Source organism: Sparus aurata, chromosome 23 (assembly GCF_900880675.1).
Source record: "Sparus aurata chromosome 23, fSpaAur1.1, whole genome shotgun sequence".
In the NCBI taxonomy this organism is placed as follows: Eukaryota; Metazoa; Chordata; class Actinopteri; order Spariformes; family Sparidae; genus Sparus; species Sparus aurata.
This window is the reverse complement of record NC_044209.1, coordinates 2,098,740-2,126,697: the sequence shown is the minus strand read 5'-3', so window position 1 is coordinate 2,126,697 and position 27,958 is coordinate 2,098,740. Positions and strand designations below refer to the sequence as shown.

Here is a 27,958-nt window from a genome sequence, read left to right as displayed (position 1 = left end):
CACGTTCCATCGTAAATTAGAATCTATTTTAGTGTACTCCACTCTTGGAAGAACGAGGACATCAGCAAGTTATTTACAGCTTCAAAACCTGTTAGATACACACTTCTTCTCACATCAGTACAGAGCTGGAAGTCTGACCTCTGGTCATCAGTTTGATGAGAAAGTGAGAAACTTGAGCAGTTTTACATAATCATTTTTGTTGATGCTGCTTCAGTGATTAACAATATAATTTAGAACTCTGTAAGTTGTAAAGTGTAGAAAAAGAGATGACACATCAAATACAAAAACTAATCCATTGTCCACCATGCCTGAGCATGTCCAAAACAACCTCCAAGCCCATATACATATACAAGAGACATGTCCCTGCCTTCTAGTGCTCACTCACAACCACATTCCAATACTGGCATCCAAGTTTTAGCAATGCCACAACTAAATTCAAGGGCTCTTAATTAATTTGGAGGATTTGGGGTGTGATATTGGTTCAAATCAGATCCATAATTCAGAGGTCTCTGTTTTATCAACACACCTTTCAATATTGTGTTGGAACACTTCATTAACTAATTAGAACAATGAAAGGAAGCAACTATCTTGACAACTGATTGTTCGTTCATCAATTTACAAGAAGGTTTAAAATGCTTCTTCGAATGGTGAAATGGAATAAAAGATTAAAAAAAAGGAACTTTAAAGACCAGTGTGTCCCATCCACACATATCACAATTCTGTAAAATCACTCACCTGCCCTGTTGATCTCGATGATCTCCTCCTGTGCCAGTGGGCAGTCTCCAGTACCCATCATACTGCCAGATCCCACCATGCCGGGCCCAAGTACGTTGCCCATCAGCCTGTGCGGTGAGGCGGTTGCCATGGCCAAGGCGTCTGGCTTGCAGTAGTTGGGGCTGCCTGGCTGTGGTGCTCGGGGGATGTGCTTGTTCCTCTTCTTAGGGAGCTTCTGCTTGGCCATGGCCAGGGAGTAGTACATGCCGAAGTTGTTGACAATGACGGGCACAGGCATGGCGATGGTCAGCACACCGGCCAAGGCACAGAGGGCACCCACCAGCATTCCCGACCATGTCTCCGGGTACATATCCCCATAACCCAGCGTTGTCATGGTCACTACAGCCCACCAGAAACCGATGGGGATGTTCTTGAAGTTGGTATGGGCCGCAGCTGTCGGATCATCAGGATCGGCACCAATGCGTTCGGCGTAGTAGATCATGGTAGCAAAGATGAGGACGCCCAGCGCCAGGAAGATGATGAGCAGCAGGAACTCGTTGGTGCTTGCCCGCAGAGTGTGGCCCAGGACCCGTAAGCCGACAAAGTGGCGGGTCAGCTTGAATATACGCAGGATACGAACAAAGCGCACCACGCGCAGGAAGCTCAGCACGTCTTTGGCTGTTTTGGAGGAGAGGCCACTCAGCGCCACCTCCAGGTAAAAGGGCACGATGGCCACAAAGTCAATGATGTTAAGGGCGCTACGGAAGAACTCTGCCTTGTCGGGGCAGAATATGACACGCAGCATCACCTCAATGGTGAACCAAATGACGCAGACACCCTCCACATATGTCAGCCAGCCATCTGTGACTACCTCATACACTATCTGCAGAGTCAGAAGAAAAATATGAAGGGTTAGTGGTTTTTATCAACCTTCACTCCTTAGTTATTCATTCAGTAAGAGGTGCAACACTGTGTTCCCCAGGGAATACTGATCCCTGATACTGACTACGTCTAATTGTCATATGGATCATTCCATACATACTAAATTAAGCCCTCCTAATTCGTGTCATGGATTTCCTTGAAACAATTTATGAAAAAACTTTATAGGAGCTGGTGAAATTCTTTAGTAGTATTCCACATACTTTGGAACTAAATGTCATCCATTTTGTGATTCTTTGCATGTGTACTCACCAACCGGAATGTTTTACAGTGATAACATTAACAGCAATTATTTTTTTTTTTTACCTGGACCAAGAATCTTTTATTTTCAAAAAATTCATATCTCCGCTATTATGTGCTTTGTTGATAACACAGGTTTGATTCTGTGTAGTATTGATATAGTTCTATCACATCTAGAAGATTTTGTCAAATGTAGCTCTGAGGGATCAAAAAAAAGAAAAAAAGCATAGATACTTTGACTCTATATTTTCCCAAGAAGGACTGTATCAATTCCCTTGAAACTTTTAAATGTGAAATTAAACTGAAATTTTAATGTGTGCTGTCATGAACTGGGAAAAGTTCAACATTTTGGCTGAATTGGTAAGTTTTATAATCCCACTCTGATATCATTCTGTCAATAATTAATTTATTGAGCAACTCCTTTAAAACTATACCCATGGGTGTTTAACTGAAAGAGATAACTCATAAGGGGGGAAACCAACCTAACGTCTAGCAAACCCCTTCTGTCACAGATAACATTTTGCACTTCTTCTGTATCATTAAACTAATTAGCACTAACAACAACTCAGTTCAACCCCATACATCAAATCGTGAAAAAAATACCTCCTTAGCACAGTTCATAGGTCTATAATACAGAATGTATAATCCAAGAGACCCCTAATGTTATTCATTCTGCACAGCTGCATTGCCTAATCAGGTACTTAGACACTTTGGTTCACAACTTAGATATCTACTACAACACCACACTCCCCTTTTCCATCTTCTGAGTGACCTTCAAACTACCAAAGTATCTAATTATGTCTCATTAAAAGGCAATTCTCAGATTTTCAGTTACTAATTATGAGCAGTACTGTGGCCTGTTTTATGACTTCTGCTGATCACGAGGTTCTTTGTCAGGTCTGATCAGAGGTTTTATCTAAACATGAGCTTGGAGACGACAACATTTAAGGACAAGGGCTTTTGCCATGCTGGAAGTGTGTGAAAAAAGAATGCCACAGGGCACATCATGAGAAATGTAGTATTGTGCATTTTTCAGTGGTTGAATCAAATGCTAAAAATCAGACTAATTCTGCCTCTGCTGCTTCATGTTTTGGTCATTCTTCATCAGTTTCAGAAATCTCCAGACTTTATAGAAAAGCAATAGTGTCCCTTCAACTAAAAACTAAAACTAAAATAACAATTCACTAAAGTTTCACTGTACCTCCTCATGTGTTGAGTTGCCAACAGTGACGATCTCCGTTTTGTTGTAGATGGTGTTGAAGGCTTCATGGGTCTCCAGGCAAAAAGTAGAGATGGAGAGGAGGATAAAGAAGAGTGAGCCAAATGCCACATACTGCAGAGAGAGAGAGAGAGAGATAGGGAGAGAAGTGTTACAAGTTGCACATCAAACATTCATCATGTGTTTTCACTCAGGCAACATTACAGTCTCACACACATTTGTTTGGCCAGTTTCAGTCACTGTCATTAATATTTTGCTGTTCATGTGATTGCTGGTGGAGGAGGAGGGGTTTGGGCCATTGCAGTAAGCGGAGAGCAGCGGTTGTGCCAAAAAGCTTTAGATAGGGGGCGCCAGTAACTCACTGAGGACTGAGTATGCAGGAATGCTGGTAATTCAGTGCAAATGTCCTGACTGCTGCAATCCCATTGATAACAGCACAGTCAGAGAGATGGAGGGAGGGAGAGAGGTGGAGGGAGGTAAGGATGATGGATCGAGGGTGTATAAGTAATGAGGTGCACAGGGTATCTGTGTGTGTGTGTGTGTCTGTGTGTGTGTGTTAAAATAGATACTCAGTGTAAGAAAGAGAAAATAAGATGTTGCATGAACAATGGAGGTATAATAAGATGATGCATTAATGTAAGCAGCATAATGAAAAATGCTACATGTATCATAGAACTTAAACGCATTTCTTTTCACGTGTGTGTTTGTGCACGTTGGGGAACAGATTTTTTTCTATCAGCATAGGATCAATGATCACACCCTATCTACCTTACAACTGGAAAATCAAACATACATTTTATGTAGCATATAATCAATCGGTTTTTGTGCAGTACTCATGTGTATATAATAACATTTCCTTTTCTCGACCCCAACTAGCAATTGTCTATCTAAATTCTGGGATTGATCTCAGTGTCAGTTTACTCAAATACAAAAGACATCTGACATCATTTAGGCTCTTTTGCTAAAGCTGTTTCCTTGCTTGTAACCCTGATGTTTGTTCAAAGCAATGTCCTGCCTTGCAGTCATGCCGACATTGAGCTGACCAGGTGCTGACCAGGTCACTGTGTTTCAAATTTGGCAGCAGCTGACACTTTGGTGGAAAAGTTAAACACATACCAAGTGCTGTGAGTATGATTGTGCCAGTTGATGTCATTGTCCATTGCTAATGGCTGGCAGTCATCAACTACTGAGCCCTGTACTGTCATAACATAGTGATTTAAGAGGCCCCTTGCCAGTAGCTTGTCCCATCAGAGCTTCCCTAAGGCAGGAGTTAATGTCATAACATGTGGGAGGGAAAAATTTAAAGAAGTGTGTTGCCTTTTGAACAGTTCAGTGTTTCATGTCCCATTTGTTATTACATCCACCAAAAGGTTATGTTTTCACCTGTATTTTCTTCTTGGTTGGTTTGTCAGCAGAATTACGCAGAAGCAAAATTTCCATGAAACTTGGATGGAGGATGGATCTCTGTCCAGAATATCCCATACTAACTTTTGGTGCAGATCCAGATAAGGGACAGTTTCGGGAATTTTCTTTAACATCCCTTAACATTTTGAGATGGTGATGGGGATTTTCAGTTTTTTTTTTTTCATTACTTCCTTAGGGAATAATGCACTGATCTTCTGGCATATTTAGCTGGTATAAATACTGGTATAGCTGGTGATTAATAAAAATCAAGGGTAGTCTTTTTTCATTGTCCTAGTAACAGATCTGGTGATCTTAAATTATGGTTAAGCAGTTAAGGGGTTGGTGATACAGGGCAATTTTCTCTGATACTGGATAAGGCTTGACTGAATTATAGGAGACTGTCGGGCTTTGTTGGAGGTATGCATGTATCTATTAAGTGTCCTTCCAGTTTTAGTGACATTAGTGGAAGTGGTGCTTATTTTGTGAAGAAGGAGACCATTTTAAACCTGACAAAGGGATGTATGTATGACTTTGACAGAAGACAGGTTTGTCATCTAGGTGAGATAAGTGGGGAAGAATGGTGAATTCAGTGATGTTCTAATGGGCAACTCCTCCTGTCATACTACTGCACATTCAGAAACACACAGTAACACACGGATCCCCCACCCTCAGCATCTATATCGCCATCCATCACATTATTCACTGTGGACACCGCTGAATGCCAATTTGGTAGACAGGACTCCACCAACTCCTGAGAAAGAATCTAGCTCTTTAGCTGCTAAATGGTCCCCTACATTCACCACCACATGGCTAACTTTGTCTGTCTGCTGAAATGTACAGTGGGTTTAGCTGGTAGATCGGAAAATGCTTTGTGGAGTTTCGAAGAACTGCAAAGTTGAAAACTTTTTTCTGGGCTTTTTTGCATCTGTGACCTATTTCACGTTATACATCATTTTTATCTGTTTTTGTTCAAAGGCAAATTTCACTGGAAATATGATCACTAAACAGCTCATAAACAAGTTTTAGGCAAGGTTTTAAGGTTTAAAAGTCAGTTCACCCAATTTACACACCCACATTCAAGGAAAAAAATAATTTGTCACACCCCTGATAGTTTCTATTCTTGCACACACTTTAATTCATGTTCCTGTAATTGTATTTATAAAATCAAAGACCTACAGGCACTTCCAAAGACAGTGTTCCAGTAAGACCTCACTATCGACAGTTTTCTGCCCTTCTACTGAAAAAATAGTCCCTTTGAAAACTGTGAGCACCACAAATGATATTCCATTTTCCTCCATGGTGTTAGGGTGTATGTGGAACAGCTGGAGATACTACCAGATGTGTAGCTTGTATGTAATATGGGTAAATTGCCGAATTTATTCCAAAAAGAAAGTTTTCATGCTTACTATTATGTGAATATGTGACATGCTTGTTGCTCAATAAATGCACACAGTTGCTGTAAGATCGGGAGCACAGGGTCATAAACAATAACATGATCTGGTTTCTTGGTGCGCAGGTGGTCGAGTGGTTAGAGCGCATGCCATATAAAGCAGCCGACCCTGGTTAGATTCCAGCCGGAGGTCCTTTGCTGCATGTCACATCCCCCTCTCTCTCTCCAATATTTCCTATCTGTCTGCTGCTTAATAAAGGTGTCTATGCCATAAATCTAAAAAAAAAAAAAAAAAAAAAAAAAAAAAACATGATCTGGTTTCCAGTACATGTCTGCAGGAAGCAGAGGGGCTAAGGGTGAGAGGGGCGACACCCACAGAGTGGTTACACCTAGATGTCTGAAGCAAGTTATATATGTCACCCATGTGATCTTTTGCTCTTTTGTAAACTGCAAATTGCCATTGCATCAGTGTGTCCGTTTCACTAGCATCAAAGCTAGCCAAAAGGCTTTGGCTCATAGACAAATAATTTAAATTCAAAACCTATCCCCAAGTGGCTATGTTCCTCTTTTATTCAGCATTCCCTTAAAGGGTTTAAATAAGTCACACGTAGACTGTGATGTAATAACAGTAGGATCCACTTTCGATCCTTGGGAAATACTCATGTTATTTCTTGCTGAGATTTAAATGAGAAGATTAATATCACTGTCATATCTGTACAGTTAGTATGATGCTTGATTCAGCAGCTGAGTTGCTTAGCTTCACATACAGACGGTCTGTTAAAAGAAACCTCTGAAGCTCACTAATTACCATGTTATAACTTGCTTGTTGTTGTACTATTTACAGGCTATTATTTATTCATTCACTATTATTATTCTTGCTTATGTAGGTTAAATAGAGGTTAAATTGACATGGGGAATCTTTCATAACCATTTAGAAGCAGAACAAAATAAATATATTAACTACATGAGACAACCTGAAACTATTTAAGTTTAAGCAAGATTAAAAAGATAAATCTAACACAGGTTGCACATTAAATATTAATGTGCAGGCTGTTCCATAAGAATAAAAAAAGGGCTGTCTTTTCATATCTCTTTGTTTCTTAACCTTTGGTACATTTAAAGCTGTATTGTTTGATGCCCTGAGGCTGTAAGTAGGTAGTACAGGGAGTACAGTGGAATAAAATGTTGATATTTGATTCTAAAACAGATGGGAATACATTTGGAGATGTTTCTTATGTTCCTGTTTTCTTTTGTTGATGAAAAGTTTGGTGGCTGCAATGTTAAGTATGTTCAGGCGCAAGATTTGGTCGGACTATTCCTATATTTCTTAGATGGTAACCTGCTGTCTAATTGGTCATTGATCGCTTTGCTTTCTTAAATTGATCTTGTGATCTATAAGGACACCCATCCTCTTTGGCTGAACCTATTTTGCAAGTTTTGACGGTCTGTTAAACAATGGCAATTGTTTGGGTCATTGGATGCAACAAATAATTACATTTGTGCATCGTCTGCATAGCTATGAAATGGCATACAATTAATGAGTGGGATTATGCACAGTGAAAATAGACCTGATATATTTGGAATATTATATTATATATTTATATTATATTTTGAAAAGCACAGTTGTAACTGGGAACATCAACAATGGTCCTGTTCCATCATTAATAACTATAAATGAGACCTTAGTTCAGTGCACTAACACAAACCCAGAAACTTAGATCCCTGTTAAAACCACTTCCTGTGTGTGTGTGTGTGTGTGTGTGTGTGTGTGTACATATGGTCATGTTCACATCTCTGTCTCTATGTTAGTTCGGTTTTCCACCGGTAACATGCTCATACTGTACATATGTCCTTGTGTGTTCAAGTGTGTATGTATTAAACACTACAGTACATGTGTATGCCTATTCTTAACTGCTTTATATGCTTGATAAAGTATATACTGTGTAAGTATGCTTTTAAGTATTTGTCATCATGTTTGTGTGTGTGTGTGTGTGTGTGTGTGTGTGTGTGTGTGTGTGTGTGTGTGTGTGTGTGCATGTTTGTGTGTGGGTGTCAGGTCAGTGATGAAGACAGACAGTTGAAGTCTTCTTCTAATCCTCAGGGAGCACATCAAGTCCCACAGCTTATTATCATGGTCTAATTTAACACTGCTATCTAGAGCTGCCCTGGATACACACACATACACACGTCAAATGCACGCACACAAGCACACACACATTCTTGAGCATTTTGAGGGAGTTGGAGGCTTATTAAAAGCAGATGAAGGAGGATACACAGCACAACCATCCCCTCATTTAATTTTACAACTTGCCTTGGCGCATGGATGCTGAACATCTTTCAAACATCTCAATCAGTTTTAGGTCAGTATCAAAATGAATATACATTGATCTTGCTGCAGTATCAAGCCCCCTCTGAGTTATTTTATTACCAGCCACAACAGTGTGGTTGAGATCAAAATGAAGGCTGAGTTCAAAGAGGCTCTTTATCTGACCCATGACTGCTGAGTGCCATGAGTTGTAAAATGTAGTAATCAGACAGGGTCTGCATTTTGTTAATCTAGTGAAGTAAATACCTGTCAAATGAGTATTCTCAATAGGGCTGCTTAGTAAAAAAAAAAGGCTGACAAAAATTGTGAGGTACATTTTTGTTTCGAGCTCAAATAAGGTTAGATCAAACCCTCACAGGGGGTCCACCTATTGAAGGAGAAAAACAGAAGCAAGGGTTAGTGGCTGAACGTTTGTCAAGATTAATTTCCATGTGTGTTCAGTATTACTTTTATTTTTAAGAAGGTTATCATGCTATTCTAATTTCTTTGTGAAATGGCCTTATGTCCTATCTGTAGCTAGGCAAGACTCCTTTTATTTGTTTAATTAGAGCGCTGTCATGTGGCAGTGGTGGTAATTATAGATACCCGAGGTTGTCAGCTCATCCCTTTGGATATAGATGATCTGAAGTACTTGAAAACTGGATGTGGATGGATCAGCCTAACCAAATCTGAAGATGGGTCTTTGATAGATGCAATCTAAACAATGTGCTGCCATTTGTAAAAAAAAAAAAAAAAAAGACATGATATTTGATTTTAGCTAAAAAAGAGGTTGCTGTTCAAGGTTAGAGAGCATGTAAGCAAGAAGGCAGAGAGAGATACGCCTCTGATTACAGATTATATGCCTATTCCATAGAACATTACAACAGAACTGTGAAAAATGAAAGCAATACGGGTGGAAATGTATGACATACACTAGCAGTGTGATGCTGTGTGTTGTGCTTATTTGTGTCCAGCTGATCCGCCCTTAGCAAAAAGTAGTATACTTGAAGTTCATTTTATTAAGTATGCTTGAGTATAAGTATAATATAGCAACTATACTATGGACCATGTACTTGTAGCATACTAGAAAGTATACTAATTTAATACTTCTTCGGACTAAATTGGAACATTTTAAGTTTATTAAAGTATACTTTAAGTATACTTTATGAGGTCACTTTAAGTTTACAGAAGTACACTTTCAAGTATACAACAAGTATACTCATATATATACTACTAGTGTACTTAGTATATACTTCTAGTCCACATTTTAGTTTATTAACATGTAAGTTTATAACAGGGGTGATACCTCAAAGCAAATTTGTGTAGTGAAAAACCTTTTTATTCTGCTAAATTAAATGTAAGCACAAGTCAATGAGTCAACCTTTTTCTGTACTTACATCAAGATATTGAAAGTATTAGCACTTATAATGTGGCAAGCTCTACCAAGAGATTCACCATTTATTACCGTACGTGCCCACAGCTTAACAGAAGGGAAATCTCTCCCGTAAAACACCCCTTCACTCACGGTGCCAATATTTTTATCATCTTTGTTAATTCGACACAATTTAACCACATAACAAGGATTTGAATTAACCCGCAACCGTCTTACACATCATCTTATTCACAAACACATTCACAAACCATAATTACACCAACAACAACAGAATACCCAAGAGTCTTTGTGCCACAGTCCACAGTATACTAAAGTACAAGTATAAGCTTTAGTATTAAAGTATAAGTCTAAGTATTAATGTACTTAGTCTTAGACTATTCTTTATACTTTTCAGTATAAGCCAAGTATACTTCACTATACTTTTCTTAAGTATATAAAATGTAGTACATAAAAAGTACACTTTAAGTATACTGCCTCAGTTTTAGTTTAAAATAAGTATACTTGTAGTACACTTGAATAAACTACTTTTTGCTAAGGGCGCTGTTACCATGGAATACAATTCGGCTAGTCACAGAGAAGACTACAAAACAGTAGTGCAACACACTGGGGTATACTGACTTAATATTTTCTATACAAAGAAAGAGATATATTCCTGTGTTAAATTGTTTAACACAGGAATGGTTGATATGGTTGATATTCTTTTACCTTTACACTACAACACATAAAACTTACTCAGTTGTATTCAAATATAGGGTGTAAATGGGGTCTCGAAGGCTGGAAGGGTGCTTTTACTTACATTTACTAACCTTTGGCATTACATACATGTAAAGTAGCAGACTTTTGTGACATCTCATTTTTTTTTTTCATTTTCTGCAACCATTTATTTTGTCTATAAATGTAGCATAAAGACCTGTAGGACATTTTCAGTGACATACGGCACAATAGATTTCTATTTCTGTTAGGGCTGCACAAAAAATCGTTAAAAAATCGCGATCTCGATTCACACATACACGTGATCTTATTTCTACACATAGCGATTCTGGAGCATTTTATATCTGGAGCTGAATCACAAACAAATGCTCCTATTTTCCTCCCGGATTTTTCAAAGCGCCCCCAAACGCAGCACTGGCGCTGCCTCCTCCCTCAACCTGTGGTAAAGCGTCTTTACAACACGGATTCAGCGGAGGAAGCCCGCCTGCAGTTGAGTGTTTGGAAGGAGTGAGTGAGAGGCCGTTTTTAGACAGGGCAGCAAGCCGCCAATCTGTCCGTCTTTTGGGCAGCTAGGTCCACGGTTTTAGACAGAGGGCGGCAAATTGAGAGTCTGTTTAGGTCCGCCGATTTGCCGCCTCAGAGGGTACACTTATTTCCACCTCGCCTGCTACTTGAGCAACTGGACAGCCGCTGAGATCCGGGAGATGCTAGCTTCTCCTAGACCAGTGGTTCTCAACCTTTTTTGTACAAACGCCCCCCTGACCATACCATGATCCATCCCCCCCCCCCCCCACTATATATTCTGGTGTTTGACATGCTCTTGTAGTAAACAGTGTGTTAAGACCGGAGGACTTCAATTGACATCGGGTTTTGTATGATGAGAGAAGCCATTCGTTTGCTTTAAAGTCCCTGTTTTTATTGGATTGGAGTTGTATTTATGCCCCCAACAACATGATGTGCTGCTGAGCAAATCTGACCATTTTATAGGAAATGAAAGCATGGATTTTAATTTATTTTAATTATTTTTTTTGTTATTATTATTATTTTTTTTAATGTTTTTGACACATATAGTAGGTCATGTTTGTATATAACTCAACACTATGCCTGGAGAAACTGGTAAACAACATGGAAATTATTTTAGTTGTAATTGGACCTTGAGCTCTTGAGTTGCTAGGATCTTTCTGCAAAGAGCTGTGAGATAGAATTTAAGTCAAACTGGTGTTTCTACTGAGAGAAAGGCCACACAGCCTTTGAGGATGATGAATGAATTGCATATTAAGTCTGAATAGAAGTGGTTAACGTTTATATCACTTCACAATATCACAACATTTGAAAATAACCCCAGGTGTATTGAGCAACGTGGAACTTGGGAAGAAAAATACCACCACAGCAGAATTTGTTGAAAATTAGTTTTAGTAGGCTTATGTAGTCAGAGATGCCAACAACATGCACACTTCACGTGAACAACAGTGAACGAACCAATAAAAAAACGCTCGTGCAGAAATCGCTCATGCGTTAATTGATGCACTCTAGGCGTATTAAACATTTGAAAAAGCAACGGTCATTGCCTGAGGACTGAGATGCTGACATGAACCAAGGAAAAAAAGAAGGAAAAAAAGCCTATTTTAAAGAAGGGAACTATACAGGACTGCACACGCTTTATTTTTTGAAAGCAACCTAGTGAGAGCCCTGTGCTTGGTGGGCCGCTGCCAGCTTTTTCACATCTGGACACTGGGATGTTAGTTTCAGTCTGAGAGCGCCAGAGCTAACCAGGTTCAGACGGTTGCGGTATTTCGTCTGCATGTGGAGCGCTTGGCTGAATCCCTGTTCGACGAGGTACGACGTGGGGAAAGCGAGGAGCAGGAGATGGACCCTCTCCCACAACGGGGGAAAACGCTGACCTTGCGATACCCACATCGCACGCCAACCTGAGGTCCGGAACGTTGCTTTTGCCTCTTCGTCGTTCTGGAGATCAATGAGGCTCTCCTGGATTTCGGGCTCACAGCTGACAGCATCTGCTTTCCATGGCTCCATCACCCAGTCAGGCACATCTAACTGCTGGAGGTCCCTGAACCGAATCGCCATGTCGGCCTTGACTGCCTTCAAGTGGTCGGTGTAGAGCAGCAGGTGACTATCCGTCAGCTCATCCAACACCTGAACAAGCACAGTTAAATATAATATTTATATAGGCCTATAATAAATAAATAAATATATTATATTATATTTATTATATATATAGCCTATATATCTTGCTTAGTATGAACAGGCCTTAATTTAAAAACCTACCTTGGCTAACTGTGGAAAGTTAATGAATTGTCGCCTCCCCAGGTTCTGTTGGTAGAGCTCCAGTTTTGCAAGGAAGCTGCAGATGGTGGCCTTGGAGTGGACCAGCGTCATCCCATCCCCCTGGAGCTTCAATGTGACCTCATTCATTTTCCCGAAAAAGTCGGAGAGGTAAAAAATGTCATGGCGACAGGACCACAGCTTGGCCTTCAAGGTTGCGTCTGCCTGGTCGAGAAATTCAATTACTGAATGGAAAAGCTCGCACAGCCTGGCCAAGCAGTTGCCCTTTGACAGCCAGCGCACCTCTGTGTGGAGCAGCAGACGCTTAAAGGCCTCATCATTGTCCCCACACAGCTGTCTGAAGAGCCGATCATTAAGCGCATGGGCTTTTATTTTGTTGATCGCCTTGACCGCAACATCCAGGGACTGATGGAGTGACGGGGACATTTTTTTGGACACCAAGTTGTGACGGTGCAGTATGCAGTGCACTGTCAACACCTGGGGGACTTGCTGCTTGAGGAGGGTGGCGAATCCCCGGTATCTGCCGACCATAGCTGGCGCTCCATCCGTGGCGCAGGCGATGATGTTCGTCACTGGGATGTCCCTCTCCCGCAGGAACTCCGTCAGGGCGGCGAAGATGGTTTCCCCTCGCGTGTCTGTGGCCAGGTATTCCCCGAACAGGAAATCCTCAGGCAGATCCCTCCCGGACACATAACGGACATAGGCCATCAGGAGAACATTGTTGTCGGCCGTGGTGGTCTCATCCAGCTGGATACTAAAGCGACAGCCGCGCAACGTAGCACACAGCTGTTGCTCAGTGTCCATGGACATCTCCCGTATGCGCAGGGCCACACTGTCGTTGCTGAGCGGGATGGCCTTGGTGACTGGCGCAGGGTCGCGCTGCATGACAGTGGAGATCGCCTCCTTTATTGCAGGAATAACGAGAGACTCCCCTACAGTGAACGGTAAGCCGGCCTTTGCAATTAGCAGAGCTATATTGTAAGATGCCACCAACCCGCTCTCTGTTTGGTTGACGCTCCGAGCGAACATGGTGTTGATCGTAGGGCGCCTTGAACGCTGATCTCTCAGTGACTGGAAGTAGGCCGAGTCTTTTGATGCCTTGTCAGGATGTTTTTTTGACAGATGCTCCTGTAATCGCGACGGCTTCATTGCCTCATTTGAGAAAACCTGCTCACATAGCAGGCACATCGGCAGATGTACATTCGCTGGTGATGGAATAAATCCATAATTTATGTAATTTGCATTGTACTGCCGGCACTTCTTCTTGTTTTCCGCCATGTTTGATTGTAATGTAAATGGATTGTGATTAAATGTGATTACGTAATCGTGCTTGTGTACGTTTTAATTGGCTATTGAAGTGTTAGCCCGCGAACTATTAGCTGGAGCTGGAAGTGACAGCTGTCAAAAGTAGCCAAGTGTCAGAATACTCCCTGCTGCTGTGGTTTGTTTACGGGCGTTACTATGGAGACCGTTCCTGCTCAGCTCGTCCAATCATGGTCAGGGAGCAGAGAGGATAGCTCTCCCTTCAGCTCTCTCGACCACACGCACACGCGCACACACACACACACCGCTCTCGCTCTTAAAAGGACACACACCGATCTCATAACATGTAGCTCAGTAGAATTTATTGAAACACCCATAAAGTAGACTATTAACACTGCATGAAAAGTGGGATTTTCGTCAGTATGCGGCACTGTAGATTGCCGTGGAATTTCAGGTTTGCGGCTGCACGCGGCAATTTGCAGGCAACACTGAAAACTGACGTAAATTGTCAGAAATTGACGTGGGCCTTGCTTGGCAGTTGTCCCCCAATGACCCCCCTCCCCCTGATTCCAGGGGAGGCTTTAACATGTAAATGAAAATGCTGTGAGCTATACAAATGCAAATCAGGGTAGCAGGGGGAGTTTTACCCCAGGTGATCTTTTTCTAAAAGGTGTTAACTTCATTTTAAGAAAATCTCTGGTACAAATAGATGAGGCTCAATATAGCCTAATTATAGACCCTTATATTTGAGCTTAAATTGATTTATTTAATGAAAGTATGCTAGATTAATTACTGTGTATGTCATTAGCAATGGCCAATGTTATGTAAAAAAGATTATTTATTCTTTTTTTTCTCTCTCTCTCCTGGGAACAAGTTAAAGATAAAATGCCAGTTGTTAAGAAGTTAAAATTTGCACGAAATATTTTGAGATAACCAAGATATTAAAATGTAAAAAAAAAAAAGTTTTTCTATAATTTCATGGGTTCTGAATGTTTTAAAAGCTGTTGAAAAGTAATTCTTATTGCGTGTGAGAGTTCATGACCTGTAAGAGTTTTTACACTTCCGGGTAGACCGGAGCGTGAGTGACGAGGAAGAAGGAGCGGAGAGTTAATGGCGTCGAGCAGCTGACAGTGGACTGTGTGTGTCGTGTTTTATCACTAACAGACTGAACTGTTGTCTGACGACGTGCTGTGAGTGTGTGAGTTGGACTCTCCATCGCAGTCAAAGTGTTTGTGTTTTAATGGACACGAAGCAAGTTCGGCTAAGCTAGCTAGCTGGAGCTAAGCTAGCTAGCAGGAGCTAGGCTAGCGGCCCGGCCATTGTTGAGAGGAGGCCTGCGCGGACGGGAGAAGCTTTGCCGGGTCGCCACGAAGAATGTCGCCGACGGACGGAGCTTCGCTGCCGCAGAGGGACACGGATGTTTATCGCTGCGAGCATTTTGTTTCCACAGACTAACCTCGCCTCATAACAAGGCCGCGACCTCCTGTTAGCTCGGAGCCACGTCTGCAAGTCCAGATTTACACGATGTCGATAATGACGCCATTGTGTAAGTAACTGTTAACGTTTTCTCCCTCGCTTAATTTTACTGTGACTTACGTTTCTTTATTCATACCATACTTTTTAATTGTTTTCCAGCTGCCTGTAAGACATTACGAGACAGTACGCAGGACAACAAACAAGCAGATCTTGCATCGCAGGCGGACGCTGTGAGGAGGTCAGCTCGGAGTCGATCGAGGACAAAGAGGGTAAGATTTATTAGATTGGATCCGTTTTTGGTCAATGTGACTATTATTCTATTAAATAATAGATGTGTTGTATCCATACGCAGTGCATCGCGCAGTACTGATCGTCTTTATTGATTGTTTTTACAGCTGATGGAAGCGAGCCAGAGTGCTAGCTGAGGATGAGGTGGACCTTTGGAAGTCCGCCGCCATGGACCTGATGTCTGAGGAGGAAGACGGCACAAGATGGCGGGTGTCTGGATGGATTGTGCGACCTCAGTCCTTTCACAGCCGGGAGCTCACCGAGCTCTGTGCCATGCTGCTGTCACATGAGAGGCGATTCCGAAGTACAGGGCAGCGCACCACAGACGTCTGCAAAAACAGACACTTCGCGGTGCTGTAGGATTTTGGGCCTCTTGTGAGCTTCCCGTTTGTTGTGTGGACAGATTATGCTTTGTACATGCTGTGTGTTTGTGCTAATAAAACTCTTTCTTTGAATAAACGACTCCTTCCTGGCAAATGTTCCTTTTCTTAGTAAATTCATTCATGTCATTGATTATATCATAAATATAAATGAATGAATAAATCATATAAATATAAATATATAAACATTATATATATATATATATATATATATATATATATATATATATATATATTCCCACCGGGGTTAACATTTATAATGACCCAGGGTGACCAATCACGAGTGACTTTGCTTGTTTATGAGTAGTGGTTTCATCCAATACTGAGTGAGGATATTCAAGCCAGCCCACACATTCTCTGGCCAGGCGTGGTTTCGCTGCTATTCATATGCTAATTAGAGCCGTTCGCACCTCCGGGAACTCCACTGACGTCATGGTTCGTTTCCGACAATTTTCGGCACAGACAACAGCCTGTAAATTGTCGTTAACTGCCGAAAATTAGGGAGATTTCCGGGCGTTTATGGGGCCGAAAATCCCACTTTTCATGCAGTGTAAGGTCGGTTATTTGCACTAAAAAAGTTGGGAAACCATGAAAGTTTAAAATGTAGAGTTCAAATGAACTTTGTACAAGCCAAGTTGTGGCGCCCCCAATTCCTGCCTGAGCGCCCCCCTCTCAGCCCCCACGCTCCCAGCGCCCCCCACAATGTCTAGAACGCCCCCTGGGGGGCGGTACCGCCCCCGTTGAGAAACCCTATCCTAGACCCTTCTCGGTTTCGTTGTGTTAGCTTGTTGTAGCGCAAGCTAGAAACGGTCGCTACTTTCAAAGTAAAAGCCCCCCGCTAAGAACCCAGTTCTAAACTCCAATGGGGTGCAATGTAAAGCTCTTATTTTGAAGACAAATTTGTTGTCAACTGTTCCCAGCCCAACTTCGGGCTTCATGTCATGTCACATGTTTACTCGATGAATATTACGCCTCCTTTTTAGAAAGCCGATCAAAGCAGCTATCACATATCACCTAGCCAAAGATACGGCCCCAATAAACACTGTACAACATGAGGGATTAAAGGATTCCCTCTCATCTTGGAGACAAATTATTGTTTTTTTTTCTTTTGTAAAAATCATTTCTCATCCAATGATAGAACTTGAACAAAACAAAAAAAAAAACATTGCTTTATGCCTCTGTCTCATCAGTGCAATAAACATTTTGTGAAAAAATCGTACCAGAGAATCGTGATCTCAATTCTAAGCAAAAAAAACGTGATTCACATTTTTTCCAGAATCGTGCAGCCCTAATTTCTGTTGACAGCCAACAGCCTGGATTAGATCATATGAGATGTTTCAGTGGGAAACTCCTCCATCAGCCAAATGCTGCCCAAATGTGTCTGGCAGGTGTGTCTTTCTGCTTTGCCAGACATTTTGGCAGGTAACCAGCCATCTTTTGGCCTCATAGTTGCCTGATGAAATAATATGATTGTCTGACTGGTTGATAAGAGGGCTTTGGCTATCAATGTGGTCTGCTGAGAGTTAAGAAGAAAAACCTTTTTATTTAATTGTTTTGACTTGTATATGAGGATTGATGCACACACCTGAGCTCCAGGGCAAGTTAGCTGTGTACAGTCTGATTACTAACCAGTTAGATGACTAGAAAACCGCATTACCATTCCTAAGTGACATAAAGAAGAGCAGGGATGTTTTTTGTAGATCAGGAGAATCATTTTGCTTTCTTTGTTATTTATGTGAAAGATTAAGGAATCATTTTTCTACCATGAGGTTTTTCATCAAAATAAACTACAGTCTTGATACTATTGATGGTCAGCATCTTCTCATCAAAAGCCATTCAATGCATTTATATTCAGTGGTTACCTCTCTATAGTATATATCGACCAACTCCTGGCGTGGAGGATTTGACAGGAAATTATAATGTAATGTTACTGTGTGTTGTATGTTCTCATTCATATCAGCCACACTTGCTGTTTGCAGTTCACTCTACAGCCCCATCAGTGCTGGAATATATTAACTTATTAAGTAAATTAATAACCTGCTGCTTCTTCATATTAGCATATATGGGGAATTTTACTGGAGTTTTATAGCAAAGTAGTCACAGGAAAATCATCTAAACATTATCAAACTAAATAACGTATCAATACATTATTAATGAACAAGTTTGTTGGGCTGCACTGTAAGAGACACAACTGTTATTTTTTATATTACTGATAAAGATTCTGCTCACAGAGTGTTTCATATTGAACCATAGTTGCTGCTCCTATGCTGTTATGCACAATGCTGAAGATTGAGCTTGATGTTATATGTTGATGAAGGTTGTCAGTCATCCAGGTCATGGTAATTCTAAGTGCTGTATCGTCAGCAACTGGACGTGTTTCAGTTTGTTGAAGAGGTTTCACCTCTCATCCAAGAGGCTTCTTCAGTCCCAACTAAGTGTAGGGAGGCTGCAGATTTTTAAACCCTGTGTGAGAGTGTTCTTACAGAGTCTCAGAGTTTCAGAGTCATTAGGGCCAAGTGGCCCTAACAACATTTTATAATGTATTTATATGTAATTTTATACACCCCACAATATCTGCTTATATTCTTTTAGGCTCTTTTTTTCAAATGGCCCTTGCTCCAATTGCTGCTTGACAATTTCAAGAAAACAACCGTAACGAGAAAAACACATATTCACCCTGCTCTTTCTCTTCATCTCTGTTTATCTTCAAACTTCTTCTTCCTCTCCATGTCATTCCCTTGCTCCTGCCAGTCATACAGAATGACCTAAATCTCTTTCAGTACCTCCTCCCCTGGACAATCTCTTCTCTTTCTTTAGCTTTCTCTCTTTATCTTCTTCATCACTGACTACCTTTTCTCCCTCCTGTCTATGCTATTTTCTCCTCTATTTCTGTCACTCTTTTTATACCTTTCACCTTCATTTGTGTTCTTCCCTTTCCATCAACTCTTGGTATCATTAGATCTCTCCTTGTTTTTGTTCCCTTCTCAATTATTTGTTTCTTTCTTTATATAGTAATGGAAAGTAGTAAGCCACCATAGCTTGTTGTTTGTCTGTGCATCTCACAACCATTTCTACCCTGCCAAGGCCACTACTTTCAGCAATAAAGCACCAAACACTGGACAGACAGAGTTGCTTGAACTTACTTTCATCAGGAACAGAAATATGACTCACAATTAATGCTGTCACTGGATGTGTAAAGGCAAATGCAGTTGTTGTGAACACCTTCACCAAAACAGGTTTGAAACATGTGAGATGTATGACTTTGCTTATAATCAATTATTAAAAATCAATTATTTAAGCTTCAGTATATAACCTATTAAAATTCAATACACTAGCTTCCTAGCACAGCCGTGAGCTGGTGAGTAAGGTCAAACGAAGATAGAACCAAATATTTTATGAGCCAATCAACTGCTTTATCACATATTAACCAGAAATTGTATCAGCCAATCATGTTGTTGCACTGAGGCGAGATCACAATTGAGATTCAGGACAGTTTCAACCGATTCGGTGTGGCTCAAGATTGACTTCTTATAAGTTTGCTGTAGAAGAGGAGAAGATCATGCTCATGATTACCCAGAAATGTGCCATTATCCAAACAACAAACATTAAATCTGGCTCTCTGTATTGAGCTGTAAAGAAGGTGGTCACATAAAACTGTGTGCCTGGGGTGGATTGACAGGTGGCCCTATGGCGTCATGAAAATAATAACATGAATGAATGAATAAATATATAAATGAATGAAAAAAATAAATAATTGAATTTAATGTTTGATTGTCCTTTTCTTTATCAGCCAGATGGAACAATGGCTAAACACCTATTTCTTAGACACTTTTTTAAAAAGCAATTGGGAGGATTGGGAGAAACTTCCCCACATTAATGGAAGAACTAGACGGCTGCCTTGCTGATGTTTTTCCAAACATGAATAGTTTAAGGGCAATCATAAAACTGCCACGTCCTGCAGTGTTGACTGACTTTTCTCCGCAACAAACAGTATCCAAACGCCCTGAGATCATCCATGCTGACTGATTTTGAATCTTATTTTGGGACAAAGTCACAGAACTTTATGTTTTTTAATCAGATTTGACTGGTGATTATATACATGCATTTTTCATGTCCAGGTGACTACTGAAAGTGAAGTTCTGGCTCTGAGGGCTGTGTGTCTGTCAGCTTTTCTGCCTCCTAGTGACTAAGGATAATGAATACAGCTATAATAGAAATACATTTTTGCTGACATGTAACTAGCCAGCTAATAGATGAAGTCTTCAAATGGGAGCAAAGACTGACTAAAAAATAAAAGCACTTACACAGGTTTGCTTGTGCATATCCGAAGGAACAACATTAAAACATCTTCCGGTGACACAGAAAATAATCATTATCTAAGTACTTGGCCAAAATATCAATACTGAGAGGGAAGGCAAGTGATAGAGGGGGAAGGGTGAAGACAAGCAGCAAAAAGCAAGTGCGCAAGTCAGCATCGGAGAGAGATGTGAAAAAAGAGAGAGGGAGGATAGAGGAGACAAAAGAAGAAAAGACAATTGCAATAAAGGGATGGAGCAAAAAAACTTGGGAGCTTGGGACAGAGGATCAGAAGCTTCTAATTAGTGTCATTTAGCCTGGCCAGGCTTGAGATCTGTACCCGAACTCATCACACTGATCCCACACTGACCTATATGTCAGTGGAGAGAGGCAGAGAAAGATAGCAGGAGTAGGAAGGCCACTAACAAAACTACAGAAATAGAGAGCTGTGGTACACTGATTGTAATCCTTGACCTCCAGCTGGTGGATACACTGTGAGGCAACTTACCATGAGTGGAAGCAAAAAAGACTGAAGGACTGGTTAAAGAGGACACGCTCATGTGCCCTGTCTACTACAAAATAACTTATAACTAATCTGTGTGGCCAAATACATTTGTAGGAGAGTGGAACTGCTGTCTATTACATGTTCCATGGCAACTCACACTCTGTCCACTACACCTTGCATTTTATCTTGCACTACAATTACTCTGCTTGCTTATTTATACACTTTTATACATTTTGTTCATTTTGTATATTACATTCGTATTGCTATTTAATATGTCTAGGTTGTTTCTCTTATTTCATTGTGTTGTTATTGTCTCTTATGCTGCTGCTATACTGTAATTTTCCAGCTTGGGATCAATAAAGTATATCTATCTATCTATCTATCTATCTATCTATCTAACTCTTTTGGGTGAAGAAAGTTCACCATTGATGTAGCACATGGGATTCATAGGTGGTGCAGAGCCCAAGAGAACACGGTTAATATCCCAAGTTGGTCATGGGTAATGAAAGGACTGTAGTCAAGTTAACGGAAAGATCAATGTTTTGCTCAAATATTAAATAGACTTGTTAAGCCTCAAACGTTTCTCCACTTCCTAATATCCCATCGATGAATAGTTTTTGAGGAATGGTCCAACAGTTTGGGAAATACGCTTTTGCACCATTTTGCCGAGAATTAGATGAGAAGATGGGCAGCGCTTTCATATCTGTATAAAAAACGAAGCTACAGACAGCCAGATTTGTTTGTCTGTATAGAAATTGAAGTGTGAAATACTTCTTGTCACAGTAATGTTGCCAGGCAACAAGCTAAGACTCCAGGAAGTGGCTATGCCCGGCCAGTGACTTGAACAGGACAAGTTAATTACCAGCTGCGATAGCACGGCCTGTATTGCTTCACCTTGTGAGTCTGTCTGTGTGTGTGTGTGTGTGTGTGTGTGTGGCAAACAGTGGTCATGGAGACACCTGCTGTAGTGGGAACTACTGCTTCACCACCATCGTCTGTCTCCGGACAGATTTTGTCAATACGTTAGCGTCAAAAGAGATCAAAATGAAGTTAAGTTCGAAAGACGAGTGTGGTCCAAACCGTGAGTAGGCTACTGAGTGCTCATGTAATGTAATGACCAAGGGTTAAACTGGGGTTTATAATGTGGAATGTCATCATCCAATGTCCAAGAATATTTTTTACCAACAATGTTTTTTTGATATGCATATCAAATATGATTTATTTGACGTTAGAACTGAATTATTGAAAGATGCTGCAGTCATACAAGTCTAAAATTATCACAGGTATTTTGACCTGTACATGACACTCATTCTGATTGTGAGGTCAGCAACAAAAGGCTGGAATAGTTATGAAATGCTCAAAAAAAAAATCAGTGTAACTATGGCAGTACAAGAACACTTAGAATGTGTATGTTGCGTACTACTTTTAAACCAATCACCAATTCAGTACCTGACTAAATGTGAAATACGGTCACTATCTTCCCTTCTGTCATAATATCATCATCATTTCATCCTATTCTGCAATTGTTTGAAATTCTATCATCATTTTCATGATTATGGCCAAAAACATGCATTGTGAGGTCAGAGTGACCTTGAACTTTTACCTCTGACAACCAAATGTTATTAGTTCCTCCTTGACATCCATTTGACAGTTTTGCTTAATCTGAAGAAATTCCCACCTCCCCCATTGCAATTACCAGAATGGGACAGACGGACGGAAAAGCCTAGGTCCACATGTCTGTTCTTGTGATCACAATGTGGGAGTTGGGAATTTTGGACAGACGGACAACCTGATAACATCATGACAGCAGACATAAATGTAAGCTGAACAACATCAAATTTTGTCTCCTGTAGCAGTGACGCAGCAGTCGGGATGTCCTCTGTTACATTGCAGAAATGACACACAAACACACACACACACACACACAGTGTCCCTTGTAAAGGTGACTTCACTACAAATAGCCTGGCTGAAGTTTTGCATATTTTCTACGCCCCAGGAGGAGGATACAGCAGTATACTGGCTGGGATCCCTCTGCATGCACACACACGCACACACACACACACACACACACACACACACACACACACATTTGAAGTGTGTATTCTGCCAAGTCAGTACGAACTGGACAGGCTGTGTGAATATGTGTGTCTCTGTGAGGCAGTGAGAGATGAAAGCAGCAGAGGCTCAGGTGAGAGACAGCCTGTAGCCTGACTTTTAGCTGTGTGTTGTTGTAGACAGCAGGAAGTGGTGCAGTGCATTAGTTCTCACTTCTCAGTGCACTACAGTGGCTGGGATGTCACAGCCAAACTCCAACTGTGGATTTCCCTCTATCTTCCCATTTTGTTCCACTTCATTTTCCCTGTTTATACTCATTTATCTTTTGCTCTTTATCTAGTCGTCTGTCTGGCCGCCTTCATCCTCACTGCAGCTCATGGTTTTCTGCATCCCCCAACCTGTTTGTTGTCTCAGTAGTAAACTGTAAACAGTAAATTGTCTCCTCAATCAATTAATTCAACATTTCATCTAGTCAAATTTGACAAAATTTCACAATTTCTTGAAATCCAAGTTGGCATATTTGAATTGATGAAGAATTTGAGTTGACTATCACAGAGATTAAAACAGCACATTGAATAGCTGAAACCACAGATTATTTTTTGTTACTTTTTTGGGATTGCTTAAAGGTGCATTATGAATTTTAGCCAAAAAACAAAAAGTATCAAGTGAATGTGAAGTTTTGTTGCTATGATATCTATGTATTGTGTTGCAGAGATATCAACTGAAGCATGGTCACCAATTAGCCTATGTTGTCCTGATCCAAAGCTCCCCTGCTAGCAGCATAAACACTAATACTTCCCCAGTGCTCTGAACTCCCTGTCTGGACCATTAGATCAATTATTGACTGGTCGGTTGGTTGGTTTGTCAGCAGGATTACACAAAAACCACAGAGGGGATTTCAACAAAACTTGGATTGAGGTTGGGTCTCAGACAGTAATAGAACCCAACTTTTGATGTGGTTCCAGATAAAGGGACAGATCATGGAATTTGTTCTCACTTTCTTTAAGTGTTTAAGTATTTAGGTGGCTGGTATCTATGAGTGAGTACAATTAGGTGTGGATCGAAATAGAAATCTGGACCTAGTGGATTTTGACATGTTTTATTAGATTTTTTTATTATTATTTTATTTGATTATAGATTAGGCTTGATTGAATTAAAAGGGACTGTTGGGCCTTGCTGGGGATATGCGCTCTACTGAAAGCCATTCTTCCAATGTCTTTGGGAATATGCACAAATAAAGCACTTATCAGTAGCAGTAGGAGTGTTATAACCTTTGTCATGTTTACTTATCTTCTTTGTTGGACAGCACAATATATAGTTTTAGCATCGACATCTTAAAGTAGACCCGAACGACTCGGAAACTCAGAGCTCACACCTGTCCTTAACAACTCTGTAAGGACACTCCTACACACAGTTTAAAAGCCTGCAACTCCTCTCCAGCAAGTTATAACTGAGGAAGCCTCTTGGATAAGGGGTCAAAAGTCTTCAACAAACCGAAAAAAGTCCAGTTGCTGACAATACAGCACATAGAATTACTATGACCTGGATGACTGACAACCTTCCTCAACGTCTCAAAGAAGCCATGTGCAATAGTCACATTGCATAAAATGCAATGTCAAAGTGAGGAAATCTTGGCTATTTAACAATGTGCATCACAACACAGAAACAGAGGAGTCATCAGTCCGAAAACAAGACTTACCTAGTCTGTTGCATGCTACATTTTGGGCGATGTCATGGTGCAAAAAAACACATCCAGAGAAAAGTATGGTCTCATCTTTGAAGTGGATAGTTTGCAGATAACCTCATCCCCAATGTGTAACGACTACCACAGTCAGACACGACTCGATCCAAGATTAATAAATCCCCTATTTTTTTTGGCAGGAGCCAAGGGGATTATGGGGTAACATGCATCTTTGTCATATTAGTCTCAGTAAAACCTAAACTTTGACATGAAATTAGAAGTTAATAGCTAACTTTTTAAAATCTTCTCAGGCACCAGGACAAAGAGCTACTGAATACAGCAATAAATACACTCAAAGGCTGCACTCCCCTGGAAAATGAGTCTTCTAAAACACGGTTATTTATCTGGCAAGTATTCCTGTTCTTTTTCATAGCATAGTAAATAATCACAGAAAAACTATTCACAATGTCAGTATTTTTATATTATATTATCATCATTACTATAGAATACATTTAACTAGAGATTATATATACATATACAGATGTAGATATAAGAAATATATATATATATCTGCACTCTGATAGTAATTGCTGTCCGGCCTTCACCAGACGTATGCGTAAGCAAAGCTGCAGCGCACTGAATCAGCAAAGGAAGGGGGAGATGGAGGGGGAGAGAAGAGGATCGATAAGACTGTTTTGGATGAAAAACAAAAGAGCCTGGATGTCTTTTCATTATAAATTGATATATTAACTCCCATCAATCTCAACTCATCTCCATAAGTCTTAAATACACCCAGTTTGACGGAGTTTGGATCTCGTTTCACCCTGTGCTGCAGTATGCCAAGGTGGTGTATGCTAGAAGAATAATTAGCCATACTCAGAGCTCATTTAGGGGGGGAAAGACATATCTTTCTAGCTAATTTCATCTGCTAAGCAAGGCAGTTTGTGCTTGAAAAGATTGGGAGAGGGAGCAGGACCAATGGAGGGACAGCAGACAAGTTACAAGCTAATGTAATGCCTAGAGCTCCCTACTGCGCTATAATGACATGGACCAACGGATACCCAAGGTAGAACATCAAGACAGGACGGCAAGAGGAGGAGGAGGAATGGTGCTCTCACAAAGCAACAGGGCTCTGGCACTGAGAGAGCCGCCCATCCATACACTAGCTGCAGTACTAAAACAGCCCCAAGCCACACTGCAAAACCTGCTGCGTCTAAGTTTGTGCGTGCGCATCTAAGCTGACTCCACTTGGTTGGTTTAATAAGCAAAAAAAGGGCTGTGTTGAAGAATAGTTTTAGCTGTGTGCCTTTATGACCGAGAAAAAGGACATTCTGAGAACAGGAATAAAAAGAAACATCCGTAACCTCAATCAAACAACTCAAACTAAATGATTAAACAAGCAGGAACCTGTAGACAGAAACCTGATGAATGTGAACAGTATTTGAATGGCTTCCTCCTCCCTCTCCTCCTCTGCTTTAGCGCTACAGGCCACAGATTGCTGCAGTGCTTTGCTCGGTGCAGAGCTAGCTCCAATACACTAAGTAGAATGGACTGAGCTCTGCCAAATAGTGCCCCAGGCTGCCAAGGCTCAGAGTGAGGGTCAGAGTAGCTGCTGCCAGAAAGTGAATACCGCATGCACCTGGGGGATAGAGCAGACCAGTAGGGGCGCTGTCTGACACTTGCTGCTACTGTGGTGGCCATACAGACCCCCACTCACACACCACAACAGTTTATGGTTCTTAATTCCTGCTTCACAACCATGATAACCGGCGTAGTTTCTAACCACAAACATATTTTTTTATCTTCTACCACATCTTTAGTGCTGGCAGCAGAGTCAGTGGCCATGTAGTCGTATGGCAGATCAGCTCAAAACAGGCTTAAATCTCATCAGTTATTAAAGCATTCATGGGTAGGACTGGAGACAACTTCCTGTTTGTTCACAACAAGCTGGAGAGGACTGGAACTTTATTTTAAAAACCGTATTCATACAGAACCTTTCTTTACAAAGTCCTTGACAGAAAATAAAACCAGACAATGCAGATAAAATAATAAGAAAAATAAGAACAATATTGATTAAAGCATATTGAACATTTTCAAAAGCTTGTACAGTGTTGCCACAGTTACCTTGAAAAAGAAATCTGATTACTGATTACTCCTTTAAAAGGTAACTTAGTTACTTTACTGATTACTTGTTTGTAAAAGTAACTGAGTTACTTTATAAGTTACATTCAGCAGCTGCCGACAACACCCCAGCCGCCTCAACATAAAAAAGACAGCCAGTTTTGTCAATACTCATTTAATTGGAAGTGCATCTTTAACAGTAATGCCGAGCACAGCATTGATAGTAGTAGGGATCTTGTTTATTATGGCACCAAACGAGGGCGAGTCAACCGTGTTTAAGTGCAGCATTTCCTCTACAACATACCGCCCGACCAACTTCTTCAACTGTCTCCCACTTACTTGTTTTGCACTTTTGCAAAAGTGAAGAATAAGATTTTAAAATAAGTTTGAAATCTATCGGGAGGTTAGTGAAGGGAAGCAAGCAAATGGGAGACGTGATCACATAATGAGTTAGGCATTTTTGACCTACCGCAGACAATGCAGGGAGCCGTGGCAGACACCTGTGTACAGTGCATTCAACACAGCTGGGTCATCGAGGAAAGCAGAGCAGGAATTACCCAGAGCAAAAGAACAAGTTCTGTCACTGAGGTCTGATTTTAATAAGCTAATAGCCAAACCCTAGAGTCCTAGCCAGATCACTGACAATGACACTATGTCTGACTTTATCAAAGGAAGTACTTCAATCTAAAAGAACTAAAATTGAGAATCGACAATGATGATTCTGATAACCAAAGCCCAAAAAGCGAATGAGTGACAGAATAAATGAATATAGTAGACATTGTATCCATGCTGCATCATCCTGAATTCAAACATGTAGGATTTTGCAGTCAAATAATTCAGGTCTAAGTGGACGGGACTTTCTCCTACGATACAGAAACCTGACTTTTGTAACTGATAGTTAGTGTTACTGCAAGCTGATCACACCTTTCTAATAAATGTACAACTGTATTTTTGTTTGATTTTATTTTTGTCACTTGGGGGCACTGAAATAGACCCTAACCACATTGCCATAATATCACCTAATAAAGCTGTTATGGTGAAACCATTACAACCAGCTGACTATGTATGTCTAATGTTTGGTGGTGTTAGTGTAGTTTTAGATGCTTTACGTAATATTTTTTCATTTGTTCGGACTTCCCTGATTTTTCTCTTGCACTCGCTTGCCTTGATGGAAATTGTCATGAATATGTACCTTAAAAAAAAGTCTAAAGTAATCAGTTATGCTAGCGACATTGTGAGACACTTTGGCACAGTCAGTATTGCTTTGAGCCAAA

At 40.7% G+C, this 27,958-nt stretch overlaps 2 protein-coding genes across 11 annotated transcripts in view; both read right to left on the bottom strand.

Annotated features, from left to right (window-relative positions):
* LOC115575337 (potassium voltage-gated channel subfamily C member 1-like) overlaps nucleotides 1–27,958 on the bottom strand; it is a 115,399-nt gene that overhangs the window by 56,727 nt on the left and 30,714 nt on the right. For all 10 annotated transcript variants that reach the window (XM_030407320.1, XM_030407319.1, XM_030407322.1 and 7 more), the window contains exons 2-3: nucleotides 3,095–3,226; nucleotides 736–1,597 (exon numbers count right to left, since the gene is read on the bottom strand). In XM_030407320.1, the coding sequence (XP_030263180.1) occupies nucleotides 736–1,597; nucleotides 3,095–3,226 (994 nt within the window). The remainder of the gene's footprint in view (nucleotides 1–735; nucleotides 1,598–3,094; nucleotides 3,227–27,958) is intronic.
* Nucleotides 11,127–14,282, bottom strand: LOC115575338 (zinc finger BED domain-containing protein 5-like). Its single transcript, XM_030407330.1, has 2 exons — nucleotides 12,602–14,282; nucleotides 11,127–12,469 (listed from the first exon to the last, which is right to left on the bottom strand). The coding sequence occupies exons 1-2, from the start codon at nucleotides 13,895–13,897 to the stop codon at nucleotides 11,993–11,995; spliced, it is 1,773 nt and encodes a 590-aa protein (XP_030263190.1). The 5' UTR covers nucleotides 13,898–14,282; the 3' UTR covers nucleotides 11,127–11,992.

Bases quoted from the DNA above. Each gene is read 5' to 3' on its own strand.
- LOC115575338 (XM_030407330.1), bottom strand. From the start codon at position 13,897: ATGGCGGAAAACAAGAAGAAGTGCCGGCAGTACAATGCAAATTACATA. The intron at 12,470-12,601 runs GTAGGTTTTTAA...GTGCTTGTTCAG, and splicing joins ACTTTCCACAGTTAGCCAAG to GTGTTGGATGAGCTGACGGA.